Source organism: Camarhynchus parvulus, chromosome 28, assembly GCF_901933205.1.
Source record: "Camarhynchus parvulus chromosome 28, STF_HiC, whole genome shotgun sequence".
Classification (NCBI taxonomy): domain Eukaryota; kingdom Metazoa; phylum Chordata; class Aves; order Passeriformes; family Thraupidae; genus Camarhynchus; species Camarhynchus parvulus.
Window position 1 is genome coordinate 3128744 of NC_044598.1, and position 18557 is coordinate 3147300.

An 18557-nucleotide genomic window follows, 5' to 3' on the forward strand; every position below is an offset into this window, starting at 1 on the left:
TGGAGACAAAGAAAACCAAATTGCATGGTAAGAAATATTAGAGAGAAAGAAAACCAAATTGCCTGGTGAGGATTTTTTACCTCCTCATTTACTGACACATTTTCCCATGTGCAGGTTCTTCCAGAATTAGACATTTTATCTTGCCTCTGAGGCAAATCAGTCACTTTGGTGCCTGAAGAGCACCACTACTCTGTTTGTCCTGACTTTAACACTGCCAAGCCCCCAAACCTTTGTGAAACTTCCACTAATACAGAGAGGGAAACACATTTGTCTAAATATAATTTATATTATATAATATTATATAATTTTATATATTTCTATATAAATAGAATATAAAATTATATTATTTTATTATACTAACACAGAGAGTGAAACACAGCATTTGTCTAAATTTCATTTATATTATTATATAATAATATATAATAATATATCATTTTATATATGCATATAAAGTATAATATAAAAATTATATTATTTTATTTTACTAACACAGAGAGGGAAACACAACATTTGTCTAAATATAATTAATAATATTATATAATATTTTATAATGATATACAAATTTATACATTTATATAAAATGTAATACAAAAGTTACATTATTTTATTATACTAACAGAGAGAGGGAAACACATTTGTCTAAATACAATTTATAATTTTATATAATAATATATAATTTTAAATATTTATATATAAATGTATATATAAATATTTTCTATATTTATATATAAATATAATATAAAAATATTATCACTCAGAATATAAATGTTCTGAGTTCAGAACAGTTGTGGGTCCCATTTTTCCTAGAGATCTGTGTGGTTTTGGGGTAACTCACCAACCCACTGGCTGGCTGAGCTTTCCACCTCGTTGCAGGTTGGGCCATCACAGAGCTCCCTGGCCAGGGGGCTGTTCTCACTCACGTTGTAGAAACGAGTGGCTTCAAAAGCTGCAGCAAGGAGGAGAAATCACAGCTGAGCCTCCTGCCTGGAGCTCTGATGGCAGCAGGGATCAGAGGGGAACAGGCACCAACCTGGCTCGTAGTAATCATACACTTTGATTGGAACAGGAGCTGTTTTCCCAACTATGTGCTCTCTGAAAGCTTGGAACTTCACACAGGTCATGCACTGGCTGGGAATCTGTGAGAAATGGGGTAAAACACTCAAAAACTACACTTGAAAACGAACACAGCACGTGCCCCAAATGCCAAGCACAATGACACCTCCAGTACTCCAAGTACAGGGACAGAGATAATGAATAAAAACCAAACAGGGTGAACCAAACCAGGATGCTTTGCTGACCTTTAAAACACATATTTGCCACAGACACTCCACCTGTGTTCCCTGGCTTGCCCACAACCACCAGACAATTTCCTGCTGCTGACCAAGCCAAGAGAGATTTCACCTTCCACTCTCAGCTCTGTGCTGGGAGATCTAAATTGTTCTGCATTTAGCACTGCTAGTTGGACCTGAAAATCCGATTATTTCAAGGCAAAAATCTGAGTGATATCCACCCAAAACAACTCCATGGGCTGGAGGGAATCACCTGCCTCTGTTATTCTTTGGTTTCCAAGCAAAACCAGAACCCCACCTGCAGGAAAAGAAGCTCAAGCAAAAACCACTTAAAGCTGCAGGGTGATCCTCACCCCTGAGGGACCCCCAACACTCTGCCTGTGCCTCATCCCCTGCTCATTTGCCTCTCATTAAAATCCAACATAATTATAAGAAACAAAGCCATTACCTCATCAAAATAAAACAGGACTTTTCTTCCATCCACTTCATATCTTTTTAACCCAATTTGCTTGTTCATCAATAACTGCGGGTGCAAAAAAAATTAAAATTGTCATGTTTAGTTTAATCTCATTTTATAGAAAACAGGTAGAAATGAGAGAATAAGATTTCAGGCTGCTTAGAAAACTCGATCAGACACTAAACTCCAGGAATTTCTTCTGCTGGAAAAGGATGTTTGCATAAGAGAGGGAAAATGCAAAAGGATTGAAATTGCTGTCACATGACAGAAAGGGGAAAGCCACCTGTGTGTCCCTGCCTGTCCTGCTGAGGAATTCTTGCAAGGTGCATCAGCTGAGGGCTCTTCCTTATCCCCCTGGGACTCTCTGCTGCCTCATCCATGATCTCATCCAGCAGCTCCCAGATTGTTTTCAGCGCCAAGGCTCCAGCAAGACCCCAGAGACCCCAAACCACTCAATGAAGTCTCTTATTTATTGACACCCTTCAGACCACCAGGGAATCTCCCTGGGTACTGAAGGTCCCCTCCTCCCAGCAGCTGAAAAATCCAAAACATTCTTCTGCCAGGAAAATTAATCCTCCCATTTGAAAAGAGCAGCCATTTGAAAGAGCCCCAGGCACCCTCCCTTTTGACAAATGGGGTCAGGCCAGGCCTCTGCTCCTCAGCTTCTCTCCCTTCCAGGCCCAAGGATTTGGAATTTGGGGGTTGCATTGTACCAGGCAAGCCCACAGACCCACTTCTTTTTATATTTTTTATATTTTTATCTTTTTATCTGCACACCATCTAAGGGCACTTCCCACATCTCCAAACCTTCATTTTCCATTCTCCAAAAGTTCCTCCTCTGATTTCTGCCCTTGGAACATCTCAATACTGTGTTTGTTCTGCCTGATCAAGCATTACTATTTTGATAATTTGTATTTAGAATGCATCTGGCACATGGAAAATAACTAATACTGAAGCTGGGGAGGATGAGGGTTTGTGGAAAAGGACTTTGGTGTTTTAATCAAAGTTTGGAGAGCCAAGATAGGGCCAGAGCACTCTATTCTATAATTCTATTCTCTAAACTGTCCCATTACTTCAACCTCTGTCAGACAATCCCATCTGTAAACATATTTTTGTGGGTTTTTTTGGGGGGGATTTTTGTTTGTTTGTTTGGGGTTTTTTTGGTTTTGCTTTTGGGGTTTTTTAGGGCTTTGTTTTTGTTCTCGTTTTTCGGGTTTTTTGGTGAGGTTTTTTTGCTTTTGTTTTTATTTGGTTTTTAATGTTCTTAAGTTACTTTGAAATTGCAGGCTAAAGTCTCTAAGAAATGGGAACAAATCATTATAATCATTATTATTTTCATCATTATTAGTAATAAATTGAATAATTATTATATATAATAATGTAATATTAATATATATTATTATATATATCTTAAGTTACTTTGAGATTGCAGGCTAAAATCTCTGTGGAAATGGGAACAAATAATTATAATAATTATTATATATTATTATATTATATATAATATATATTATATTAATTATTATAATAATTACTACAAAAATATTAAAATAATAATAATTATTATTTTTACTACAATTATGATTTAGAATGACACAAAACAAGCAGCACTGCTTCTTTCTGAACACTGAAATTTGCCCAAACCTGCCACCAGCAGAGCGCTCCTACTTGTAACCCCCTGCTCCCCAGCTTCCTGCTCCTCCTGTAACAAGCCAAGCATCATCTCTTTAAGCCCCCCACAATATGGAAAAGGCCAATTTAATTTGTCCTTCTAATTTTAGGGCCCTGCTGGTGGCTGTTATTCCTCAGCAGTCCATGGCTGCAGACAGGACTTTTATGAGGGCCTGGAGACGCCGGCGCCACCGGGAACTGCTGGGCTCAGCTAAAAGTGCATTTTTCTGGTGGGGTTTGATCTATCCCAGCCCAGGGTGACCTCCCGACCCTGTCGACATCCAGCATTATTAGGAGGATTTGTGGCGGGTTGTGCACAGAGCCCTCATTAAGCACAGCTGCCCTGGGGCTGCATGTGAGGCTGCTCCCGGCCTGGGCTGAGGGGAAAATCACAGAATGCCAAAAAAATGCCAGAAAATGCTGATTTACAGCCCAGCCCCTCCACAGTAGGGCAGGGAAAAGGCAGCAGGGGCAAAGGTGGGACTTGGCTCTACTCAAGGTGGGGTCCAATATAATGGTGAGGACTCAGGGGGTGAATTTTGTGTTGGGACTTTGGCAGCCATGAAGATATCACAGGATGGTTTGGGTGGGGAAAGACCTTAAAATTCATCCAGTGCCACCCCTGCCATGGCAGGGACACCTTCACTGTCCCAGGCTGCTCCAAGCCCTGTCCAGCCTGGCCTTGGGCACTGCCAGGGATGCAGGGGCAGCCACAGCTGCTCTGGGAATTCCATCCCAGCCCCTCCTCACCCTTCCCAGGGAACAATTCCTTCCAAATATCCCACAAAAATCTCCCCTTTTCCAGTGGAAGCCATTCCCTGTGTCCTGTCCCTTGTCCCCAGTCCCGCTCCTGGAGCCCCTTCAGGCCTCACAGGGGGCTGTGAGGTGTCCCTGGAGCCTTCTCTTGTCCATCTGAGCACCTCAGCTGTGCCAGGGAACAATTCCTGCCCAATATCCCATATAAATATGATTTTCCCCCATCTAAATGGGATTTTTTTCCCATCTAAATTTCACTTTTTTCAGTGTAAGCCATTCCCTGTGTCCTGTCCTTCCAGGCCTTGTCCCCAGTCCCTCTCCTGGAGCCCCTTCAGGCCCCACAAGGGGCTCTGAGCTCTCCCTGGAGCCTTCTCCTCTCCTGCCAGGGAACAATTCCTACCCAATATCCCATCTAAATGGAATTTTTGCCCATCTAAATGTCACTTTTCCAGCGGGAAGCCATTCCCTGTGTCCTGTCCCTCCAGGCCTTGTCCCCAGTCCCTCTCCAGCTCTCCTGGAGCCCCTTCAGGCCCTGCAAGAGTTCTGAGGTGTCCCTGGAGTCTTCTCCTCTCCAGGTGAGCACTAGGGAACAATTCCTGCCCAATATCCCATCTAAATAGGATTTTTTGTCATCTAAACAGGATTTTTTTCCCATCTAAATTTCACTTTTTTCAGGGGGAAGCCATTCCCTGCGTCCTGTTCCCAGTCGTCTCCTGGAGGCCCTTTAGGCCTCACAAGGGGCTCTGAGGTTCCCCTGGCAGAGCTGGATCAGGTGGGGCTGTATCTGCATTTTGGGGTTGTATCTACAGATCTAACTGGGCTTTGTCACCACATTTCATTTTTACAGGTGCAAAAGGGTTTAAATGCAATAAAACACCGTGGAATTCTGGTCTTCAAGGGGAGCATTCTCTCTTGAAGATGCAAAATCCTTCCCAATTTAGGAAAATCTCCTGCTTTCCAAAGGAAGCAATACTGGTTCAGCAGCAGAGCCTTCTGGGCTCACACACACACACTTATGACAGAAATTTTTGGTTTTGAGACCCTGGCACAGTGTGGCCAGAGCAGCTGTGGCTGCCCCTGGATCCCTGGCAGTGCCCAAGGCCAGGCTGGACAGGAAAAGGGGGGAAAAGGGGGAAATGGGAGAAAAACGGGGGAAAAAAAGGGGAAAAAAGGGAGAAAAAAGGGGGAAATGGGGGGAAAATATGGGGGAAAATGGGGGGAAATGGGGGGGAAAATGGAGGGGAAATGGGGGAGAAAATGGGGGGAAAATGGGGGGGAAAATGGGGGGGAAAATGGGGGGGAAATGGGGAAATGGGGGAAATGGGGGGAAAATAGGAAAAAAGGAAAGGAAAAGGGAAAAAAAAAAAGTAAATAAAAAGGAAAAAAAAAGGAGTACAGGAATATATTCCTTGAGAACTTTCCAGTTCTCCTGCAGTGAAACTTCATGCTCTTTCTTTTGACCCTTTCCCTCTGCTCACAGAGCATTCCATAGGTTTAACACCATGAAGATATCCTGTTGTTCTCCTCTTGGGACTTTTGGAGCTCTCTCTGGTTCTAATCCATATTTTTTCTGCTGTTATTTACATGAATGACTGTGCAAGAGAATATATTTGACAGCACTGCACATGACCATCACTCCAGCACCTTCAACAGAGGGAAAAGCAGGAACCAAATCCACTGCAGGCTCCTCACCTAAATTTTCTTCTTTTTTTCCCCATGGGGATGCTGGAAAACTCCTGCTCCCACCTGAACATTCAGTTGGCAGCACGAGAGAGAATATCAGACCCACAGGCAAATAAAAACTGACTCATTTTACATGCTTGGATTTGAAAATTGATTTCTCCACGTGCAGCTTATGAATGGATATAAAAAACTGCAGTTTTTCTCTTTATAGGAATAATTTCATATCTGATATCCTGCTCTGAAAGGATGTAATTGCTTCTCAAGCATTAATGCAAAAATTTCTGTGGCTTCAGGAACATTTGACAGCAGCTTCTGACATGGATTGTAAACCCCTCCAGAGGGCTTTTTCCTCCAAGAAAATGCAATGGTGTTTCAATTATAAATCAGCCAAATCAAGGGAAATCCTAGAGAAGATAAAGCAATGTGCACTCCTCCTTGAATTATGATATAAAATTAAATTTCCCAACAATTCTACTTTAAAATTCTTTCCTCAGATCCCTTTGCAATATAAAATTATTAACAGAAGAGGTCCTTTAGAAGCAAAATATTTTTACCAGCTCTCAAGGATGCAAAAATTTTACACCTCTTCAGTTAAACAGTCCTTAAAAAAATAAAGCTTTGCAGCATAAGAACTCCGCCAGTGAATGCAACGTTCTACAAAATGTAATGACTTGTAATGAATGGAATACTCCCACAAATATAGAGCAAAGCTCAAGATTTCAGTTCATCTGCCCTGAAGGGCTGGCTGGGCACGAGGCACATTCTGTCCACCTCAGCTTGGCTGCAAGAAACACCATGTTCTCCCAGAGAGAAGGGAAAAAAAATAAAAAGGGCAAAAAATTCCAAGACACAGAGCCTCCAAAGAAATGGGATCCAGATGTTGGAGATAACACAGCTCACTAAGCAGCCATAAACAGCTCCTGTTAGAGCACATTTGCACCTCAGCTTTTCCAAGGGCTCTCAGTTAATTACTGTGCACTGGCTCAGGAAAACCTTGGCTTGGCCAGGCTGGGCTTGCTCAGAATGCCTGTTCCCTCATTTCAGAGAGATTTTTTGACAAGTGAAATCTCTTCCTCCCCTTTCCCTATTTTAATTGAATCTTTTCAGCAGTGCTCTGACACTCAATGGCCTCCTCTTGCCCCTCAGAGGGAACCCCACCCAGGCAGAGATCCACAACCCAGCCCTGCACCCTCATCCCAGTGATCCCATCCCATCCCATGGATCCTAGTGATCCCATCCTACCCCACTGATCCCATCCCATTGATCCCATGTCATACCACTGATCCTATTGATCCCATCCCATAGATCCCATCCCATCCCAGTGATCCCATTGATCCCATCCCATCCCATGGATCCCATCCCATGGATCCCATCCCATCCCATGGATCCCATCCCACTGATTACATCCCATCCCAATCCCATCGATCCCATCCCATGGATCCCATCCCACTGATCCCATCCCATGGATCCCACTGATCCCATCCCATGGATCCCATCCCACTGATCCCAATCCCATCCCATCGATTCTATCCCATCCTATTGATCCCATCCCACTGGTCCCATCCCATCTCATTGATCCTATTGATCCCATCCCATCCCATGGATCCTACCCTATCCCATCCTATTGATCCCATCCCACTGATCCCACCCCAATCCCATCCCTTACCTGCTCCAGGCTCTCAATATCTGCCCGAAACCCTGAGAACAGAGGCACTTCCAACACAGCCATGTTTGAGGATCCAGAGTGCAGCCATCTTCCCATGGGAACAAAAAGAGAGAAAATGGGAACAAACTCAAGATCCATGGACGACTCAGAATGGAGAAACCAACTCCAGAAGAAAAAAAAAATAACATATTAAAAGGCTCTCCTCATTGCAGTGCTTGGGGAAAGCCACAAGCCACAAGTTGGTTTTTAAAAATCCTCTTTCCTGCTTTTATTTAACAAAATGATGCCCAGCTCACAGGGGGTGGGAGATGTCCTGGAACACAGAGGCAGAAAAGCAGAGGGATGCAGCCACCTGTGGGGCTGATTACATTCTTTTTCATTAATCACTGAGAAAATCCACTTGGTAAAAGGACATAAACCCTTGGAGCAGGAGAAACTTCTGTTCCACCCTGAGAGGAGGGCTGTGGATGGACTGTGATGGGAGAGGGATGCTAATTCCCAACCCTAGGCAAGGTCATTCAATCCTGGGCTTCCATAAATGCCTGTTTCACCCCTGGCACTGAGAAAAGAGCTTTTGCTAACGAGTCAGCAAAGTGGTGTTAAATCACTGCCTGTATCATCCTCTAGAGTATAACTGAAAACTCAGAAAAATCCCTGAAACTGAGTTGTGACAAATGTGCACAAAACCCCACACATGAAAGGCATGGAGAGAAGGGCTGCTGGGGCAAAATCTCAATTTTTGCAGCATGGCAGAGGAGTGTCCACCCTAAGACAGCTCCTGGAATTCCAGAACAAGGTTCCTTTTCTCTGTGCTCCCAGCCCTCCCTCCTTGGCAGCTCACCTGTTTGCTGTGCCCCACCTGGGCTGGGCCCAGCGGGGCTCGTCAGCTCATGGCCAGCTCTGAGAAAACACAATCCCACAGCTTCCAGCACCAAATTTGCCAGCTCTCAGCTGGCTCCTCTCTCTGGAGTCCCCTCAGCTCAGGGGTTGAGGTTGGGGTGCCACACCCCAGCCCAAGGCTCACAGTAGCACGAGGTGGCTCTGGGTGAGGCACTCAGAGCTCCCAGAGCCATTAAACCTCCTGAATTCCCATCTAACTCCATGCTCCTCCTGGTAATGGGCACAAAAGGATGCAAGAGCATTCAAAGTGTATTCAAACAGAGCCACACTCCCAAATAAATCATCCAGGATTCCTCAATTCCTAAATAAATCATCCAGGATCCCTCAATTCCCATCTCACTCCATGCTCCTACTGGTAATGGGCACAAAAAGATGCAAGAGCATGCAAAGTGTATTCAAACAGAGCCACACTCCCAAATAAATCATCCAGCATCTCTCAATTCCCATCTGACTGCATGCTTCTCCTGGTAATGGGCATCAAAAAATGCAAGAGCTTGCAAACTGTATTCGAACAGACCCACACGCCCAAATAAATTATCCAGGATCCCTCAATTCCCATCTAACTCCATGCTCCTCTTGGTAATAGGCACAAAAGGATGCAAGAGCTTGCAAAGTGTATTCAAACAGACCCACAGTCCCAAATAAATCATCCAGGATCCCTCTGCCTGCATCTCCCCAGCCTCTGTTACACATCACAGTTCTCTGTTTTCCTCCCTGGGCTCTCCCTAACCCTTCAGCACTGCCCCAGGGATGTCACTGGGCATGACAACACTTCATCACATCCTGAGAACACCCCCAGCTCCAAAATAGCTCAGCTGTCATCCTCAGCTGCACTCCTCTCCTCACACTGCCCCAGCAAGATGATGATGATGGAGCTGAGAGCATCATTACAGGAAGAAGGGGAGGAAAGGAAGATTTCATTTGCTTTTGTTTCCTTTCCAAGCAATCCATCTCCCTGCACTGGGCTTCCTTCTCAAATTTCTGCCTCAGCTGCAGCAATTCCCAGGGCAGGAGTTTCGGAACTATCAGCAGAGAGGTTGTGCTGATGCAGGGCAGCCTCCTCAGCATCTGACACCACTGTGGAATTTTATCCTCTCCCCAAACAGGCTGAGGGCTCGGGCAGGGGGAGAAGAGGTTGGCACAGTGACATTGTGACACTCGGGGGCAGTGCCTGTGCCAGAACGCAGCCCCAAGGACCAGGGGCAAGTTTGGGCCAAGGAAAACAAATCCCAGCTTTTCCTGGGGCCCTGCAGCTCTGCAGTCCCTGCGTGCCCTTGCCTCTGCAGGAAGGAAGGGACAAAAGCTGATAGGGGAGCCAGAGTTTCCCATCAAGCTCTGATAAGGCAGCCACAATTTTCCATTTCCATCTGAGGCACTCTCTGGAGTTCTGTTGGAGAGAAGCAGCACCTGCCCTGCTCCTGGTCACAAACATGAAATCAGTTCTGAATTTCTTGGGAATGGTTTCTCCTGCTGCACAGTAGGATGCTGTGAGCCCTCTTTATTTCCTCTGGATGTGGCTTTATCTCTCTTTGGTCAAATTCCCAATAACCTCCCTAAAAATCCAAATGCTTTCTAAAGAAGTCAGCAACCCCTGATGACTGCAGCAGTACCAAGGTGTTTGAGCAAAACTTGTAAGTGGATTTAACACAGGTCAGAAACTATTCTTGCTGCTGTTTGTCTACAGCCAAGCTGTTTTCTCACAATAACTTTAGTTTTCCAATCTATAAAATGAGACAGAACTGCTCATGTCTCTGCAAAGTGCTTTGAGAGCTTGAAATGAAACTTCTGGATCATGCCACTCTAAAAAGTTATTTTACATTTCATTATATGGAGCAAGGAGATAAGGAATTGAAGAGCTTATCAACAAATATCTGCATATATTGTGCCTTTACCATAGATTCCAAATCCATACCATGGCAACAAGCATCTTCTGTAAGGTTTTTGGTTTCCAAAACTGAACCACTAAGGAGCTCAAATAATAAAGTCAAGTCAGTAATATTTATAAAACTATTGACGCAATTAAGATATTAGTTAACCAGTTGAATTTACCTTTCTCTTTGAGAGTTTTAAGAAAATTGTCCAGAACTTTTTCTTTTCACCCTTACTCAAAGAAATCACATCACATTTGTAATTTGGAATGACTCTGTCCTACAACCCACAGTGGTGAAAATAATCCAGAACTTTTTCTTTTCATCCTTATACAAGCAAATCACATCACATTCGTCATTTTCAGGGTTTGGAGAGGCAATAATAAAACTCAGTGATAAAACCTCAAGGTATTGTTCTTATTTCTCTACCTTTGACACACACTTAGCACTGAAAAGATCAAGAATGACCTTGGAATGACTCTGTCCAGCAACCCAAGTGGTGAAAATCATCCAGAACTTTTTCTTTTCACCCTAACACAAGGAAATCACATCACATTTGTCATTTTCAGGGTTTGGAGAGGCAATAATGAAACTCAGAGATAACACAAGAAGGAGTTGTCCCTTCTTGGCCAGTACGTAAAAGAAGATTCCTAAAGGCCAATCAGGTCTTAGATCTTGTGAGCTGATTCAGTCCTCAGCATCACCTATTTCCCCTCATTGGCAAAGCTTTAAAGCTAACACAGCTCCTGACAACTTTGGGGCTGTAAGTATTAATCCAGTATTTCAGATATCTCTTCTTCATGGTCTGGCTCAGTGGTACTCGGGCATTGATTAAAAAATGTGCCAAAGATTGACAGACAACACTATAATATAGATATAAAATATATATAATATATATATATATTTTATATATATATATAAAATATATTTACAAACTATATTATGTATATATGTATAAATATATAATATTTCTATAAAGAGGAGGGCAATAGCAAATTTCTGCCTTTTTTTTCCTTTTGAGATAAAAGAAAATTGTTTCTGTAAGAACTATGGATTTCTAATAATAAAGTGCCTTTTCATGCCTTCTGATGATGGAGTCTCTGTGTCACCTTTGTCTGTCCCCCATACCCCTTTGGTGACAATGCACACCAAGACCAGCAAACCAAACATACTGTGGGGAACAGGACTGGCACTTCCTACCTGGTGCAGGTCTCCAGGATGACTTTGTACTCTCGGTGGTCCTGGTCTGAGGCTGGATCCTCGTCGTCCCCCAGGGCCCTGTCCCTGTGCAGGGCTCCGGGGCGGCGCTTGGCACCTGAGCCCGAGCGCAGCGGGGCCGGCGCTGGCAGGGGCTGCTCTGCCTTGGGCTCCTTCAGGTTCACCAGCAGCTGGAAGGCTGGCTTGGCTATGGGATCAGGCACATTGTAAGTGACATCAATCTGCAGTCAGAAGAGGGGAAAGAAAAACTAATCAGGGTAGGTTATTACAGAACCAATGTAATCTGTCACAGACATCTTTTGTGAAAAATCCTTTCCTCCTGAGAAGCTGAGAGGCCTCAGGAACAAAATGTAAACAATGGTTATCTGCTGCTGTGGAATGCAACAGGTGGATCTGTGATTGGTCTCGTGTGGTTGTTTCTAATTAATGGCCAATCACAGTCAGCTGGCTCAGACTCTGTCTGAGCCACAAGCCTTTGTTATCATTCTTTCTTTTTCTATTCTTAGCCAGCCTTCTGATGAAATCCTTTCTTCTATTCTTTTAGTATAGTTTTAACATAATATATATCATAAAAGAATAAATCAAGCCTTCTGAAACACGGAGTCAGATCCTCCTCTCTTCCCTCATCCTGGGACCCCTGCGAACATGGTCACAGTAATCCAATGTAATGTCGACATAAAAAAGTGTCTACAAACACCCAGCACAGACACAAGATCTCCTCAGAGGGGGAGGCAACAGAGGCTTTACCACATGTGGTAATTACATATCCTCTGAACACAGAGAGGCATAGTTCTCTCCCAGGATTTTCCTGGGAAGCTGTGAGAAAGTTCAGAGAAGAGAATGAGAAACAATTCTTATCTCCATTTGCTGCACCTGTTGTTGTGCACATTTGTTATGGAGATTGTTTACCAATGGGTGATTTCTTAATTGGACACTGGATGGTGTTTGGATTGATTGACCGATTAACTTAAAACTATTTCAGACAGTCTGTAAAGGTTATGAGTTTCTTAATAGTATAGTATAGTATAATATAATATAGTATAGTTTAATAAAGCAATTGATCAGCCTTCTGCAATCATGGAGTCAATGCCAATTACTGGAGTCATGGAGTCAATGCTAATTATTCCCCATTCAGGGGGAATTGTTGCTACAATAACACACAGTTCTATCTCTATCTAAGCTCTGCCAGAGCTTACACAGACATCTACACATTTACTTCCCAAATTAAAGCAACACCAAGAGTTATAGAACTATTTTGAGAGAAATTCCAAGTGTAAGTCCTTCCTTACAGCAGAGGGATTAGAGAAGCAGCAATCAGGCTGTGAGGCTAGAGATCATCTGCTGCCATGCCTTCTCCAGCCCCATGACAAGCTCACCTGCATCAGACAGCAGCCTTCACCCTTGGCACTCACAAACAGCCCTGTTGGAATACTGGGGATCTGGGGAGAATGCACAAGACAAGACATGGCACTCAGAATGGAAATGAATATTAAATTTAGCTCTGTTCTGTACAAAATATCTTTATAAAGGACATTGCAGGGGGGAAGTGAGCATGGCTTAGTCTCTTCACCACCTGCACTTACAACGGCGGAGACAAACAGCAGCACAAAATCAACATCAGGCATTGGTCATGGTGAAAAATGTCTTTAATTAGGAGTGCTGCCTCCTTCCCAGCAGAATCCAGCCACAAACCCACAGAAAGTCCCACAGTGCTTAATTTCTGCTTGTACCATCACTGATCCAAGTCCTCATTCAGAGCCCAGCTCACGTGGATTGCTTTAAAAACCTCCCTGCTCAGAAGCACCTACCACTGCAGTCTGAAGGACTTTTTTATTCATCTTGTTAAGCTCAAAGGTCTCCTGGTAGTCCAGGTTTGTAGAAGCCAAGGAAATGGTCAGGTTGACTCCTCCAACATAAGAAAGGATGGCATATTCAGCCAGAGCCTGCAGGGCCACACAGGTGTCCTGGGGGCCAGAAGAGGGAGAAATCAGAATAGTGAAGAATACAAGAGCACAGCAAAATTCCAAACAGCTCTGCTCAGCTCCAGCTGGCAGAATCTTCCTTATTAATTAATATGGCAAAAGAAATACCAGGTTTTGTTCACTTTTCCTATCAAAGGCACCTGTGAGGACAAACTCTGGGTTCCTCTCAAATTACCAATCTGAGGAGGAAGCAGTAAAGAGCACTGGAAAGTTTTTCTTCTTGCCAGAACACAAATAATTTCTGTCAGGAAGATGGAAACTCCACATTCCTGAACCAATTGCCAATGCATGCATCCCAGGTACCTTTCCCAGAGGCTGCCCACCTGAGTAGATGAGAATCCTCCCAGTGCATTCCTCTGCTGTGAGAGCCACTTGACCACAGGGAGTGCAGAGGCCACATCTCCCAGCAGTGTGTAGGTCAGAAGGGCATAAGATGTCATTTCCACTTCTGCAGATACAACTGAAAGAGGGGTGAATTAAAAATATATATACCAAAAAACCACCTAGATGTGACAATGCAGGTCTAGAGATAGTTCTATGAATATTTATTAACTGGAAAATAATTCTAAAAAGTTAAGAGTCTGTAGAAGTAAACACAGGAAAAGGGAAATTAAAATGTCTGCACCCAAGGTGCTTCACCTGCCTAAAATATCTCTGCTTTCAACAAAAGCCTCCCTTCAGGCAACAGATAAGCAATAATAAAGATATTTACACAATAAACTCCTTTTTCTTGACTGCATCTCACAAGTAATTCCTCTCCCACTCCAGTTCTACTCTGCTGCTGCCCTCACTGTTGTCCTGCCCTAGAGATTTTAATACAATATCCAGTCAGATCCCTCTTGAGCATTGCTGCACCTAAATCACATCCAAAGGGTCAATGGCTTTAAGTGGCTTGAAAATTACAGCATCATTCACTGTTTCTGTGGCTTTGACAGCCAAAGTGTAGAAAAATCAGCTGAAGTGTCTGTGCTATAATCCTTAGGTCCATTTGAAAACACAAAGATAAATAGCTCTAAAATTAAATATATTTAAATTCCCTCAGATTTCCATTTTGAATTATTACTCCTTGACAGAAGAGTGAGAGCCACTTGGGATTCTGTCTTTATAAAACTGGAGTGAAAGCTGATGAGACATCTGGGGCTGAAAAACCTGTCCTGTCTGGACCACATCTTGCTCTGTCTCATTTATTCTTTCAGCATCATGTTACCTGCCTTTCTGAGCTCTCTTTTCCCTGGACCCTTCCCTGACTGAGTGCCAATTTCAGAATACCTTATATTTATAAACAATTCCCTGCCATATGTGCAGGCAGGTGTGGCAGCCCCCTCCCTTTCCTCTGCCCTGCAGGTTCCCAAATACCTGATTGAGAGAGTCCATCATTAAACCCCATGAAGGTGTCTTCATCAGTCACAAGGGTTCCTGTGAGGCTCCAGTGTGTAAATCCATCTAGGAGAAGAGGGCAGAGGGACAGGGCTGTTATCAGAGCAGTGGGACAGGGCTGTTATCAGAGCAGCTGAGCCTCTGTGCAAGGGAAGAGTCAAATTCCATTTTTGCTCCCTGCCCTGAGCACCCTGTCCCTCTTTTTGAACACCCAGTGCCTGGGCAAGGAGCTCCTTTGGAATGACAGAGATAATTAAATGCAATCCAATGACAGAGATAATTCAATCTAATCCAACCCAATAACTAAAAAAAAAAAATCAGGTGATTCTTGGATTTTGGATTTAAATACACCATCAGGGGCTGTGAGGTGTTGCAGGGCACCGCAGAGCCTCTGAACAACTCAGAATCACTCTGCTGTTTGGGAACTGAACTGAACACCAGGGCTGTGGCTCTGATCTCTGTGTGGGACACTCACTCACAAGTTGGCCCCTTACAATTCAGAATATTCCATGATTTTGCTGCACTTGCCTTCCTTCAGCATCAGCCACATGTGTGGAGCCCTCTCCAAAGAGAGCACCCTTGCCTTACAAAGCCAAACTGTGCCACCTTGGGTTTGTGCCTCTTTATCTTTTTATTTCTTTTCTTTATAATCTACTGAAAAAAATCCAGATTTAGAGTTTGTCCTGGTGGTGTTCCTCTTCTGATAGGATTTAAAGGATCCTACCAAGGGTCTGATCCTAAAGAGGGCACAAAGGAGCTTCATGGTAGCCCAAATGTGCTTGTCGAAGGAAACTGTGATGATTTCCATATGAACACAAATGTTATCACTTTAGAGAGATGGGATTTTTCTTATTTTGGTTTTTTTTCCCCCAAAATCAGCCTCTTTCAGTGAAACTGTCAGTGAGGAATCCCTGATCCCCCATCCTGTCCAGCAGCTCAGATGATCCAGGCTGTGTTTGGATGGTGTGGAGGCAGAATAGTGAAGAACACAGGAACACAACAAACTTCCAAACAGCAAATCTCCCTTATTAATTCATGTGGCAAAAACACCATCAGGTTTTGCTCCCTTTTCCTATCAAAGGAAACTGTGATGATTTCCATATGAACACAAATGTTATCACTTTAGAGAGATGGGATTTTTCTTCATTTTTTTTTTCCAAAATCAGCCTCTTTCAGTGAAAAAGGAAAAAAAATGGCTCCTGTCAGTGAGAAATCCCTGATCCCCCAGGTCCCATCCCATCCAGCAGCTCAGATGATCCAGGCTGTGTTTGGATGGTGTGGAGGCAGAATAGTGAAGAACACAGGAACACAACAAACTTCCAAACTGCAAATCTCCCTTATTAACTCATATGGCAAAAAACCCACCAGGTTTTTGCTCCTTTTTCCCATGAAAGGCACCTGTGAGGACAGGCAGCTCCTACCTTGGGTGATGGCCATGCTGTTCATCCTGCGCAGTGTGGCGGCTGCGCTGGGGCTGTGCAGCAGGGTCAGGGCGTAGGCACTCAGGGCAGTGGTGTAGGGGTCTTCTGCTGAGTACAGGTTGGACTCCAGGAAGTGCTTTGCTTTTTCTACAGCTGTTCTTTCTTCCTACATTCACAGGGGAAAGAGCCCAGGTAGATGCACCAGTCTCAGGAGTTAGGATTGCTTTATTACTTGTTATATTTAAAAAAAAAAAGGCAACCTGTAGCATTCACATTCTCTGAAAAAATCCCCATTTTTCTCCTGGGAAGCTGAGAAGCCTCAGAGAAAAGGAAAACAATTCTTATCTCATTTGCTTCTCCTCTGTTTTGCCCATGTGGAATGTGTTTGGAGATTGTTTCATTGGTTTCTGGTGTGAGTTGTTTTCAGTCTTTGGCCAATCAGGGCCAAGCTGTGTCAGGACTCTGCAGAGAGTCACAAGTTTTTAATTATCTTTTTAGCATTCAGTAAGTATCCTTTCTGTATTCTTTAGTATAGTATAGTATCCTTTAATATAATATAGTATTATAAAGTAATAGTATTGTACAATATAATATGATATAATATAATATGATATGATATAATATAATATAATATAATATAATATGATATGATATAATATAATATGATATAATATGATATAATATAATATAATATAATATAATATAATATAATATAATATAATATAATATAATATAATATAATATAATATAATATAATATAATATAATATAATTAATATAATATAATATAATATAATATAAATATAATATATTCGTCTTCTAAGAACATGGACTCAGATTCATCATTCCTGCCTTGGTCAGGACATTTCCCAGCAAATACAATAGCAACCAAACAAAAACCACCAAAAAAAATCCAAACAAAAAACCACACAATCAACTCAGAAAGATACATTTTGCTCTCTGCAGAACAGCATGGACACTTTGAGAACACATTGGACACCCTGAGAAAAGCCATGCATCAAAAATTCCAAAAAAAAAAGGTGCAACCAGCAGAGTAAGAATGATTTAAGCTAACTTTTAGACACACTTTTCCTCCCCTAAAGCTGGAGAAATTGTGTGCCCTGCAAGGCAGCAGATGAGCAGGGCAGGGTGAGCTCTGTGCTGGAGGTTTGATTGTGCTCCTGACACTCTGGAGCGTCTGGCAGACGCCAGAGGATAATAAAGGCCAAGGTTCCCAGGGGTCCCTGCAGCCAACAAACATGTTTTATTAACTCCCCCAATGACCTCACCATGCAGGAACGTGGCTCTGATAATTTATAGAAACAATTTAATTGGACTTGATGTAATTTGGTTTCCTTTGATTTCCCTGCGGCACTAACCTTGCCCTTCCTCATTTCCTAGCTAAGATCATTAGGAACACTCACAAATCTCCTCTAGGAAAACCATTAGAACGCACAGAAAGTGCACTGCTGGGGCTGCCCTGCCACACAGAGCAGCCCGGAGAGAGCATCACATCACTGCTGACAGGGAGGCAGGAAGTTCCTCTGTGAGCTCTGCAGGGTTTTCTGAATTTTTAACAAGGTTGAAAGCCTCCCACTCCAACAAGGACAGGGGCTTAGGGGGCATCTGCCTGCAGCAGCAGCTCTATTTTTTTTTATTCTTCAGGCTCCACAGGGATGGGTGAGGAGTGCTGAGGTTATCAGAGGTTCTGAAAGGGCACTGGCTGCTCTGACACCTCCACAATCTCATCAAACCCAAACTGTGCCTGAATGGACCCTTTTGTGTGAGAGCAGATCACCAAGAGATGCTGCAGCATCCACTGCACCTCCTCTTTTTCACCTCCCAGGCCAGCCCTGCCCTCTCCCCTGGCTGAAGGACAGGGGAACATCTGCAAGGGAGCATCTTCCCAGTCCTGGACAGTGGGAATGTGTCACCACAATCTTATCTAAACATCTCCATCCTGGTGAAACTGCATGCTGGCAGAAACACATCAGAGGGCAGGAGCGCTGTGTTACCAGGAGTTTTAAGGAGGAATCCCAAAAACACCAGTTGTACTGGAAATTTGGCGGTTTTTTTCCCAGTGGAATTGGCTGTTCCTACATAGCTGCTTCTCTTTTTTGCAGTGTTCCTGCAAAGAACAGCAACATTTTTCTCCAGAGCCCTGAATCCAGCTCAGTGCAGGAGCTCAGCTCTCCAAAGGCTCTGTAATCTAACAGCAGTAGCACTTTGGCCACTGCAGCCAAGCCAGACCACAAGAGCTCTCTGGATCCCCA

General features: G+C 43.5%; 1 protein-coding gene across 1 annotated transcript in view; it reads right to left on the minus strand.

Annotated features, from left to right (window-relative positions):
- CPAMD8 (C3 and PZP like alpha-2-macroglobulin domain containing 8) overlaps window positions 1-18557 on the minus strand; it is a 64602-nt gene that overhangs the window by 12705 nt on the left and 33340 nt on the right. The window contains exons 30-39 of the mRNA XM_030966689.1: window positions 16286-16451; window positions 14844-14930; window positions 13811-13947; window positions 13314-13469; window positions 12882-12944; window positions 11488-11726; window positions 7520-7607; window positions 1738-1812; window positions 1031-1136; window positions 836-946 (exon numbers count right to left, since the gene is read on the minus strand). Of these exons, the coding sequence (XP_030822549.1) occupies window positions 836-946; window positions 1031-1136; window positions 1738-1812; window positions 7520-7607; window positions 11488-11726; window positions 12882-12944; window positions 13314-13469; window positions 13811-13947; window positions 14844-14930; window positions 16286-16451 (1228 nt within the window). The remainder of the gene's footprint in view (window positions 1-835; window positions 947-1030; window positions 1137-1737; window positions 1813-7519; window positions 7608-11487; window positions 11727-12881; window positions 12945-13313; window positions 13470-13810; window positions 13948-14843; window positions 14931-16285; window positions 16452-18557) is intronic.